Raw genomic sequence first — 12,404 nt, forward strand, 5'->3', positions numbered from 1 at the left:
GAATTTACTTGCTCTTATGAAAGCAGCTTGTAATGTCACCATTTCATCACCAACATCATTTATTTCTCGTGTTGTCCTTCGGGTCATTCTGACTCCAAATTAAATCTTGTTTCAACTCAAAAAGCAATAGCTTACTTTTATTTATTCTTTTAATTTTAATTTTATTTTTTTTTTCCTTTTTCTTCCTACTTCCTACTTTGTCTGCATATATATTAATGGTTAATACCATGTTGGTAAAAGCCTAAGGCATATAGGCATGCTCGAAATAAATATGAATTGATATATATATATATATATATATATATATATATATATATATGCATTTTTTATATATCATATATATTTAATTTATTTATATATATATATATATATTCTTTTTTATGTATTATTTATTTTATATAATATATATGTATTTTTTTATTTTTTCTTAATTTATTATTATTTGTTTTATATATATATATATTATATATATATATATATATATATATATATATATATATATATATATATATATATATATATATATATATATTATTTATCTATATATATATCTATATATATATATCCATATATATATATTATTTTTTAATTATATTATTAAAAAATAGTTTACTTTTATATAAGCAAGGTCTGTTGGCCCTAGTTGAGAAAAACAAAGGGAGGCACAGAAATGATTGACAGCTGCAGTTATGTGCCAGTGTCTCAGTCGGGAGTGGATCAAACCATCCCAGAACGGGGACGACTCTGGGATCAAATTCAGGATACTGACATGAAATACTGAACAAAGAATATTGCTTATAAATGTACATTTGATAAAACATATTTATTATACAATAGCTTTGGCCAAAGTCAACTCCAGTTTTCAAAGTTATTCTTCTTAAATCTCACGTTACGTACCCGCCTGAAGTATTGTGTGTGTTTATATATAGTTTATATAGTGTTATATGTTATGAGTGTCAGTGAATCCCAGCAGGGTCATTTCAGACTCCAGAGGACAAAAGAGACATGGCAGTCGGGCTGACTTTATTGGCGTTTTTCCACTAGTACCTACTCAGCCTGACTCGACACGCCCTCGTTTCTTTTCAACACCCAGATGAGAAGTAGGAGGTTGGAGAGAAGCTGCAGTGACGTATTTGATTGTGTATCTAAATGAATAAGACAACACTAAAGATGTAGAACCTGGAGGAGATGATAGATGTGCTGCTGGGTCTGTGGCTTGTGTTTGATATCAAGTTAAAAAATGAGAGAGAGAGAATCTTCAAGCAGCAACGCTTTTCTTTTAGTTTGTCTCGGCGCTGCTGAAAAGTCAGCTGGAGCCGTGAGCAGCTATGAAGAGACAGAGCTCCTGGTAGATCTGGTCGTTCCTTATCGTCTAGATCCCTTTTTAATTCTCTCCTCAGCACCAGGTTTATGAACATCTGCACCTCAGAGTTGGATCATGAAACAGACTTTTGCTGCCTTTGCTGGTCGAATAAAATGAATAAAATAAAACACATAAAAAAAATACAGCCGCTTAGTTCGCTTATGCCTTGGGCCGGCTCTGTTTCAGCATGTGGCCTTTAAAATGTTGTCTGTAATTGTTTTTTTGAAGATTGGTCTATAAAAATACAATTAATACATTTCAGGTTGGAGAATTACAGTTTTTATTTGGATTACCCAGCGTGGCCAGGTGGTGGCTTCACGGTCGGGCCCTTCTGTGTGGCGCTTACACGTTTTCCCCACGTCTGCCCCGGTCTCATCCAGACTCTCCAGGGCCTGCTGATTTGGTTTATTGTCGTCTTTTGATTTTCATGTAAAAGCATCTCAGTATCATTTGGATTGTTATACTGACTGATCTCAGTGTGTGGTTGCACAGCTGTTTTCTTTTTCTTAAGTTGCATTCGTTCTTCACTACAACTAGGGCTGGGGATCCATTCAAATGTCAAGAATCGATTCGATTCCAATTCTTAAGATTCAGAATCGATTATCAAGATTTGATTTGATTCTGATATTGTTTTGGGTTAGTGTTATTAAAACTGTTTTTTCAGCTGTTGCATAATTATATGACTGTAGTTCTGCAACATATACTAGTATTATATTGAGATTCAACAGCAAGTATTGTCAGCTAATGATGCTGTAAGGACCAATCAGCTCCCAGAATGCTGATAGAACTGCTTTCAGAAACATTTTGTGGAGCAGAATTATCAAACAGATCCAGGGAGAAAACAGAGACGGATGAAATTACTTTTATTTTTCCCACATGCCGTTTAATTTTTTTTCCATTTTTGGTCTATTTCGGTTTTACATTTTTTTAAATTTGGCTTTTAGCATTTTGTAACCAAATGTAACCCCAAGACCGTATATAAAGTAATGAAATATAGACAATTTATGCAATTATAACTGAAAACTTTAATGTTTTCATACCTTTAAACATATTTAAAGGTAAAAAAAAAAACATGGCACCAGTTATTCTCGTGTCCAACCAAAATTCCTTTTTTGGGTATAAACAAAAAAATACCAAAAGTTGTAATGATGAAAAAAAAATCGATCTTTAAATATACAAATCGATTTTTGGAATTAATATGAGAATCGATTTAGAATGGGGAAAATCTATTTTTTTCAACACAGGCCTAACTGCAACAGAGGTGAAGCGGTGCACATTTCCTTCCCTGCCTCCTAGAGCTCCTTCACTGTTACATGTGCTGCTCCTAGAACCCAGTAGTCTGTAGTTTTCTCAAACTTCTTCGTGGCCTTTTACTTCGATGTCCCTCCATCCCCCAGAGTGCAGTTCCTTCTCTCCTCCAGCAACAGTCATCCTCCTCATACTCCTGTGCTTTGAAGGCCTCCTCTTCCTCATCTTCACCTCTGTGATGTTCGGCACCCAAGTCCACTCCATCTGTACCGATGAGACTGTAAGTGACCCGTTTAGTGACCTTTTGCATTGCTCCTCTACTCCTCTTTGAGTAGATCCTTTCTCTGCTCAAACCTCCCTCTGTGCTACTCATACACTTTTATTTCACTCAAACCCGTTTTAACCTTCAACCTCGGACGTCTGGCTTCCTGCAGCCAGACGAGCGGAGCGTGAAAAGAGTAGCTCACAAGTTTCTGCTCAAAACAGTGTGTAAAGTGTGTAACTGCCAGAAAGCAAACCACCTTCAGTCTGGCAGACACACCCAGGAAGCAGAAGATTGCAGTTTTTAAGAGATTGCTATGCTGTCATGCTCTGTTAGTGACTGTTTACTTCTGTAAACGCTGCTTCTAAACGGAGGTTTGGTCTGATATCAGCACTTTTACATCCATTTCCACCCAACAGCCCTTTTCCCCATCTTCCCTCCTCAAATGGGACTCTTATATATCTCTCTGTTTTTGCTTTTCTGGTGAAATTGCATTCATGTGTTCACTGTCGCCAAGGCAACGTTCCTGCCTGCATTTTTTTTAGTGCAGCAGCCAATTATTACATTTTAATTTGTAAATAACTGTAATCAATTCTAATTCATGTTCTTCTGTTCATCTGTGCAACAACTGCAATTAAAGTTAAATAATTCAGATCATTCTTATAAAGAACAACACGCTGTTTGTTATAGTCTCAGAAGGTTGACTTTATTCTGGAAATTTTGACTTTTTTCTCAATATTTCAACTTTATTCTCGAAATTGTACTTTAACATTAATTTCGACTTTTTTTTTGACTTTTCGACTTTTTTCTCGAAGTGCATAATGATAAAAAATCTTCCTCTTCTAAAATATTAGTATATACTGGTCCTAATACTCTTCCGTTTAAAGGTTATGGTTCAAAAAATTCCCATCCCCATTTATTTGTATAGCACAATTCAACACCAGGTAATTCAAAGTGCTTTACATCAACATTAAAAGCGGCAAGACGCAATTAAACAGTAAATAACAAATAAAATGAAATAAAATGATAAGAAAAGAGGTAAAATATTAAAAAGCACGAGTTGTTAAAAAGGGCTGGGTGATATGACCTCAAATCAATACCACGATAAATTAGGCAGTTTTACCTTGATAACGATAAATGCACAATAAACTTTTCTTTTATCATAACACCAAATTTACTGACATGGGAAAATTGTTGTTGGTCATCAATTTTTGTGTCGCTAACAGTAAATTTCCAGGTTTATCAACCTATGTAATTATGACATAAATATTCCTATTGTTGTGACATAGTAATGTAGAATAAGATGCAGTTGCTTGCACAGATTTGCAGTTGGCTAAATAATGGGGATATTCTGGAATGATTAAAACATTTTACAACTAATGAAGGGTTCAATTAAGGAGTAGAAGGCTGGAAGAGCACACCCCAGCCAGCGTGGCCGATTCTAGTCCCCCGTTGAAGCCTAACCCTTTGCTCGGATGTCTGCTTTGCACCCATTCTTTCATGGATATTTATGTCACACTTGATTACACTTTTGAAAATCCAGAGTTTGCAACCACGGCTTCGTTTGAATTACAGATTCACATCTGTCGTGCATGAGCATTTTCATACCTTCATTTTAACAGATAAGAGAAGACGGTAATATTTCTGATTGTGACATATTATTGTGCTGATGATGCCACTAGTGCACACCCCTGCCCGCCAGTACTGATCTTAAATGTTGTAAATACAGCCGTTTATGGAAGCTGTCAGCCCTGAACAGGGACAACCTGCCAACACCTAACCATGAGGTTTCTGTTTTCAGAGGGGTTGGTCGTGTGTGAGGACAAACTTCTGCTCTTCCTAAAGGGCAGAAATAAATCTGTTTTCAATCTAGAGATGCATTTGTTAATGAATCAGTTGGAGAACGAACCTATGGAAGAGTATTAGGACCAGGCAGGAAAAAAGATATTTGAGAGGGGAAGATTTTTTTTTTTTATTGTGCACTTCGAGAAAAAAGTCGAAATGTCGAGAAATAAGTCAAAACGTTGAGATTAATGTTGAAATACAATTTCAAGAATAAAGTCGAAATTTCGCCTTTTTATTCTCGACATTTCGACTTTATTCATGAAATTTTGACTTTTTTCTCAACATTTCGACTTTTTTCTCAAAATTGTACTTCAACATTAATCTCGATATTTTTACTTTTTTCTCGATATTTCGACTTTTATTTCCACATTTCGACTTATTCTCGACATTTCGACTTATTCTCAACATTTCGACTTTTTTCTCGACATTTTGACTTTTTTCTCGAAATTATACTTCAACATTAATCTCGACATTTCGACTTTTTTCTTGAAGTGCATAATGGCAAAAAAATCTTCCTCCTCTAAAATATTATTTTTATTTTTCTCCTGCCTGGCCCTAACACTCTTCCGTAGGAACCCCTGTCCTGAGATGTTTGGTGTTCCTTTGCGCTTGTCAACTGAAAGTCAACCAAACCAAACTCCTTTCTCTGCCTTGAACTTCTTTTTGTCTGCAACTCTAGGTCAGATGTAGAGAAAAGTTGTCACCGTGTCACTCAGTACGTGCACATGCAGCGATTCAAGCTGGTTGCAGATAGGTTTGAGACATCTGACAGACTTTTAAACTGCATGTGAACACCATAAGCTGGTCAAGTCAACCTGGTCAAACCGGATTCATCAACCCGCTTGGAGCACCTAGATAAGCCAGTCGCAACCGCCTTGTTAATGCCATGTGTACGGGACATGGATATTACAGTCTGCGCATGCTCGAGATTTTCCCCCGGGTGGGGTTTTCCCCCGGGGGAGGGGATTCACCCGGAAGTGAAAGGAGAGGACGCGACGCTGCTCAGAAGTAGCACCCTGGGGTGTCGTTTGACTGCTTCAGGGGTGTCGTCAAAATATTTCCTATTCTGACATTTCATATATAAATACTGTATTTTCGCGACCATACGGGCGCCGTGTGGAAAGGCATAGCCTCAGTCTTGTGTCATTTCTGTATTTAAAACACACACGGCGCACCGACCGAAAAGGCACACACACAAGAACACACACACAAGCGTGCATATTTAAAAATACAGCGGGAGCAAAACTTTGTTTGATTGTAGGCTACTTTATTTCAGTTTTTACATTAATCAAACCCATCGAAGTCTCATCCTCTGTTTCTGCATTAAAGACCTCCGCTAAATCAGCTGTGCCAGTCCGAATTCCTCGCTGTCAGAGTCACGTTCCGTGCCGTGCGGCGCCTCGGAAATGCACGCTTTTGCAAAAGCTCGCAAAATAGTCCCAGCAGACAAGTTAGCCCACGCATCAACAATCCATCTGCAAACTGTGGCAGAACTTGGCCGGCGCTGCCTTCCTTTCCTGGAGAAACTCTTCTCCCTCAGTCATCCGTCGCTCACACGCCGCTGCAGCCTTAAATCTGATTTATGGTTCTGCGTTAACCGACGCAGAGATTACGCCGTAGGTTATGCGGCGACGCACACGTACGGTGCGCTTTGCCGCGTACGTTACGTAGGCGTAGGCTCTGCGTCGATTTAACGCGGAACCATAAATCAGGCTTCACTTTGAACGGCCGGTTCACACCGCGGTTTTTAATTGTATTTTACTCTGGGGTGTCGTGAGATTTTATTCACTTTTGAAAGGTGTCATGACTGAAAAAAGGTTGAGAAAGGCTGTTTTAGACAGATTATTAATAGGAAAGCAGTGAGAATGCACTTTTTCCTTTCCTTGTTGTTAAGCGGAGGTCAACCGGAAGTGGCTCTTTGTTGAAATGGTTACCTTGGGTACAGCGCCACCTAGCGTCACGGAGTCAGCCATGCTCTGGTTACAGTGGCTTATTCAATCTGATTCAGTCTGATCTCAGAACAGCATGTGTGATCAGACAAGTGATCCAATCTTCTGCATGTCATTATCTGATCAGATCTGCAACCATGTTGAATCGCTGCATGTGTACGTACTGACTCAGACTTTGACGAAGTCAGAGTTGTACATCTCATTGGGGGAGGGGAGAACTAAGGCCTGCAAAAATCTATATTATCCCTGTACAGAAAACACCCACAGTTGGAATTATAGAGGGAATGCACATGACGTCACAGATGCGACTTCACAGCGGGTTACGCCCACTGAGTGTCAGAAAGACTGAGTGGCAGAAAGACTGAGTGGCAGAAAGACTGAGTGGCAGAAAGACTGAGTGGCAGAAAGACTGAGTGGCAGCGTAAACTTTCAGTTTGAGCAACTGGAAAACATCTAAAATGGGAAAGAGCTGTTGTGCGATCGACTGTACTTATAGATTTAGAAGATTGTAGTTATCGTTTTACAGGCTGCCGAAAAATAAGCTTAAGAGAGACAAATGGGTCGCTGCAATTCACAGAAACAACTGGAGGCACCGAAACGTTGATTTGTGGTTCCCATTTTGTATCAGGTAATGTTGGATTTTTGGGTAGCTAACGTTAAACGGTCAAATCATAAAGTTCGGTGTCCTCATCACTTTAATTTCACCAACAAATCCTGCCTTGAAGTCGGACCAAGCGTCAAGACTTTTGTAAGCCTTCAAGCTTTGCTTCGTGTATTTCCCCGGCGTAGAAATTAAGTACATATAAATATCAGGAAACTGGATTCATGGCCAAATATTAATGTCCGTGGACCACTGGTTCTTGGTAACTGTACCAAATATTAATGTCCATGGACCACTGGTTCTTGGTAACTGTACCAAATATTAATGTCCATGGACCACTGGTTGTTGGGGTAACTGTACCAAATATTAATGTCCATGGACCACTGGTTCTTGGTAACTGTACCAAATATTAATGTCCATGGACCACTGGTTCTTGGTAACTGTACCAAATATTAATGTCCATGGACCACTGGTTCTTGGTAACTGTACCAAATATTAATGTCCATGGACCGCTGGTTCTTGGTAACTGTACCAAATATTAATGTCCATGGACCACTGGTTCTTGGGGTAACTGTACCAAATATTAATGTCCATGGACCACTGGTTCTTAGGGTAACTGTACGGGTCACTGTCAAGTCCAACTGCCTTTAATTTATCCCGTCTTCTCCACTAGTTGCAGCCATTTTTGCTGATTTTTGCCACTCAGTGAGAGTAAGATGGCGTGGTCCAGTAGGAATGTGACGTCAATGCATTCCCTCTATCGACCCAGATTCTCTCTTGGTGTTTATTAAAAAGAACGGGCATTTGGATTTGGTTTGTGAATAACTCAGTGGGTTCAAGAAAAACAGACCAACTGAAGTTTGGTTGTCTCTCATTTTCAGGGCATAGAGCAGTTGAAAAAGGAAGAGAGAAGATGGGCTAAAAAAACTAAGTGGATGAACATGAGGGCAGTATTTGGACACCCGTTCTCCTTGTTGTGGTTTAGCCCCTTCTCCACCCCCGACCACGGGAAGGCTGAGACCTACCAGTATGTGGTGTGAGGTCTCCAGTCCAACCGCACCCAGCTCAGCTATGGAAGCCCCATTGCTCCCACTGCTCCCACTGCTCAACGGGATTCACTCTGTATATCTGACTTTAGCCATGGACCGCTTTTCACATGCTTTTATTTTTCTTCTGTGTTGCCAACTAAGTGCGCTATATGTTTATTTTGTGTTGCCTTGAGTGAGTCGAGTTGCAGAGAAAAAGAAAACACTGTCAGCCTGAGTCTTGTTTGCCAACCATGTGATGAATCTGTTTTATCTGATCCTCTTTCTTTTGTATCAAAATCTCTTATCCTTTCTTGCTTTATTGTCCAGCTTACATTCATGTAAGGGTTGCCCCCCCCCAAAAAAAAGAAAAAAAGGAAAACAACAATCACTTTGTCTTTCCTGACAGTGTCTGGCCATGCCGATTCGTTTTGTAGTATTAACAAACGTATATCCCTGGAAAATATTGTTAATTTATAACGGAGTGAGTGGAAAAAGCCCCCTACTCTGCAAAAACTCAAAATCTTACCAGGAATATTTGTCTTATTTCTAGTTAAAATTTTCAGTCCAAAAAATCTCATTACACTTAAAACAAGAGTCATTACCAGAAAAATTACTTATTTGACAATTTTCACCTGTTTCAAGTAAATTTTCACTTGAAATAAGTAGAAAAATCTGCCAGTGGAACAAGATTTATCTTCTCATTACAAGCAAAAAAATCTTGTTCCACTGGCAGATTTTTCTACTTATTTTAAGTGAAAATCTACTTGAAACAGGTGAAAATTGTTGTTTTTTTTCAGTGATGAGTCTTGTTTTAAGTGTAATGAGATTTTTTTTTGACTCAAAATTAGACATTTTAACTAGAAATAAGACAAATATTCTTGTTAAGATTTTAAGTTTTTGCAGTGTAACATGATGAAATCCCAGCTCATTTGCAGAAAAGGAGGAAAGCTTAGAGCAACAGGCTGGAGGATAATCGAATAAAGGATTAAATCAGTGAATGGACGTGCCAAACATGGGAATAGCATACTTATCCATCCATCCATCCATCCATCCATCCATCCATCCATCCATCCATCCATCCATCCATCCATCCATCCATCCATCCATCCATCCATCCATCCATCCATCCATCCATCCATCCATCCATCCATCCATCCATCCATCCATCCATCCATCCATCCATCCATCCATCCATCCATCCATCCATCCATCCATCCATCCATCCATCCATCCATTAGTCCTGTGCAGGGTCACGAGGGTCTGCTGGAGCTAGGGTTGCCAACCGTCCCTTGAAAAACGGAATCGTCCCGTATTTATAAACTAAAGTAAGTCCCGTATTAAGCTGAAAAGGGACGCACTTTGTCCCGTATTACTGTGAGAGTCAAAACATAGTCATAAGAAGGCATTGAGCTGTTGAGTTCACAAGTTATTATTTTCTGTTTTACTCCAACTGTAGCTACAGTCATGGCCTTTGAGGCACAAATATGTTTACAAGTTTTCTACACACTTTCTGTTTGCACTTTTGTTATTGCATTAAAAATGTGCACTATTACAGAATGGATGTTCTGCTTTCTTTCTATTGTTTTATATTTAAATTTTTGAAGGTATATAACAAACAAAACAAAATAGTCACAGTACCAGAACAGTTGTTGCCATGTCTTCAATAAGCCTATGTTGTAGGTTACCTAATCCCCACTCACTCCCTTACTTAACAAGAAAGCCGTCCATTTTGACCATCTTGCTGCTAATTTATACAATTTAAAGTTAAGCAGGACAGGTTTCTGTTTAAGAAAGATACTTATTTTATTCAGTTCATTTTGTTATTTTGTATTTAAGTGAATTGCTGGATAATAATTTGTTTTCCATGTGTTCATGGCATTCAAAAATATGCATCTAATTCAATTCAGGTTCGAATCAAATAGTTAAAAAATTGTTTCACTCACAAAAAAGGGGCTAAAAAAATGTACCACGCCAGGAAGGTTGAAGGCAATCTGGTTGATGAGGTGTCCCTTATTGATTGTTCAGGGAGTTGGCAACCCTAGCTGGAGCCTCTCCCAGCTCATTCCAGGGCCACATTTGTAGACAGACAACCATGCACGCTCACACACATGCCTACAATCAAGCTAACATGCACGTTTTAGGACTGTGGGACGAAGCTGGAATATTTCTGAAAAAGAGGATCGTTCTCAAACCGACCCTTTCTACGGTGCCCAATGCATCAACGGTGGTGGTTTCATCCAAACTGTTTCATGGACAGGCCAAATCTGCTGAGAATAAATTGAAGACGATGGAAACAAATTTGACGCTCAGTTTTTCACTTCAGCATGAAGATGGAACGGAAGAGTATCAGGGCCATGCAGGAGAAAAAATATTTGAGAGGGGAAGATTTTTTTTTCATTATGCACTTCGAGAAAAAAGTCGAAATGTCGAGATTAATGTTGAAATACAATTTCAAGAATAAAGTCAAAATTTTGTGAATAAAGTCGAAATTTCGCCTTTTTTCTCAACATTTCATCTTTATTCACAAAATTTTGACTTTTTTCTCAAAATTGTACTTCAACATTAATCTCGACATTTCGACTTTTTTCTCGACATTTCGACTTTTTTTTCTCGACATTTTGACTTTTTTCTCGAAGTGCATAATGAAAAACAAATCTTCCTCCTCTAAAATATTGTTTTTATTTTTCTCCTGCCTGGTCCTAATACTCTCCCGTATGTCTCCCCTCTGTCGCTGATTAGTTCTTTCAGTTTTGTGTCTTAGTATAGATGTCCATTGCTCCTTGCATGACATGCATTCCATTCATTTTCCTGCGCTAGGGATCTTGGGAAGACAGGGCGTCACAACGTTGAGCTGTGCTTTATGCAAATGAGGGCGTGGAGCGTGAGGCAGCCATCAAATCGATGTTGACATCGCTCTCTGCGTCATTGCAGTGGGAATCTCGGCCTGCTGCACATTAACGTGAATATTCTGGCTTGGTAACAGGATGGTACACGTCACATATTCCTATATTGTATCCATCAAGCCTTTGGTTGAATAATCACGAGTCACATGAGATTAAAAGTTTATTTTTCTCTGGCCATGTGCTTGAATTGATATTTATTTAGTTTTTTTGTATTGATTCATTGCATTAGAATTAGGGATGCCGCGATACCGATACTGGTACCGTTACCGATACTGCTCTCATATACTCGCAAAAATTCTCCGATACCAGGCACCGATACTTCATTGTTGCTGTAATTACTGGTTAATGACTCTAGGGGGAGATGTTGCGCTGCAGTCAGCGTGGTGATGAGAAGAGAGTGATACATGAGTGAGAAGAGAGTGATACATGAGTGAGAAGAGAGTGATACATGAGTGAGACTGGCAGCTCCGTTTCAGGCAAGTTAGCAACAATTAATGCAGTGGGACGTCAGCAGTTGGACATATTTCAGAATAAGGGACGACGACAGAAGCAAGACAGACTGAAGCTACTGCTGCTAAGGTGACAAGAGGAGGGAAGGAGAATACGTCGTTTAATACCAGCAACTTGATAAAACATCTCAAAACGCATCATAAAGCTGAGTATACAGAGTTTGCTAATAATACTGCAAGACCACAACAGTAACATTAGCTCCGGTTCTGCAAAAGAGAAGGATTTCACAGTCTTCTCGACGCAATGGAGCCTCGATATGATGTTTCATTGATATGTTATATGTTTGATATTTTCTTAAATGTGAAGACAGTTCAATTCAATTATATAGCGTCTAATACAACAGATGTCTCTAGACGCTTTCCAGAGATCCAGAACATAAACATAAACATAAACCCCCGAGCAATTATTACATAAACAATGGCAGGTAAAAACTCCCATAGTGGGATAAAAGCCTTAAGCCAAACTTAAGCCCAAAACTCCCCTTTAGGAGGGAAGAAACCTTGAGCAGGACCAGGCTCATAAGGGGGGACCCTCCTGCCGGATGCCAGACTGGGGGGTCAGGGACTTCAGCAGCGCAGCAGGCATGTGGAAGCAGCAGCGGGATGACCGGGGGTGGGGACCGCAGGCAGGCGGAAGCAGCAGACAGTGCAAGTGTGGAGACTTTTTATTTACACAGAAAGATTATTTTTTGTTTA

At 39.2% G+C, this 12,404-nt stretch overlaps 1 protein-coding gene across 4 annotated transcripts in view; it reads left to right on the forward strand.

The window, feature by feature from the left end:
- LOC133424281 (palmitoyltransferase ZDHHC3-like) overlaps positions 1-12,404 on the forward strand; it is a 38,373-nt gene that overhangs the window by 13,450 nt on the left and 12,519 nt on the right. For 2 of the 4 annotated variants that reach the window (XM_061714785.1, XM_061714793.1), the window contains exon 6: positions 2,761-2,891. The exons of 1 other annotated variant lie outside the window; for it this stretch is intronic. In XM_061714785.1, coding sequence (XP_061570769.1) covers positions 2,761-2,891 — 131 coding nt within the window. Of the gene's footprint in view, positions 1-2,760; positions 2,892-8,149; positions 8,895-12,404 lie in introns of those variants that run through there. One more of the 4 variants, XM_061714808.1, reaches the window with a different exon arrangement.

The sequence above is a fragment of the Cololabis saira genome, chromosome 3, assembly GCF_033807715.1.
Source record: "Cololabis saira isolate AMF1-May2022 chromosome 3, fColSai1.1, whole genome shotgun sequence".
In the NCBI taxonomy this organism is placed as follows: domain Eukaryota; kingdom Metazoa; phylum Chordata; class Actinopteri; order Beloniformes; family Belonidae; genus Cololabis; species Cololabis saira.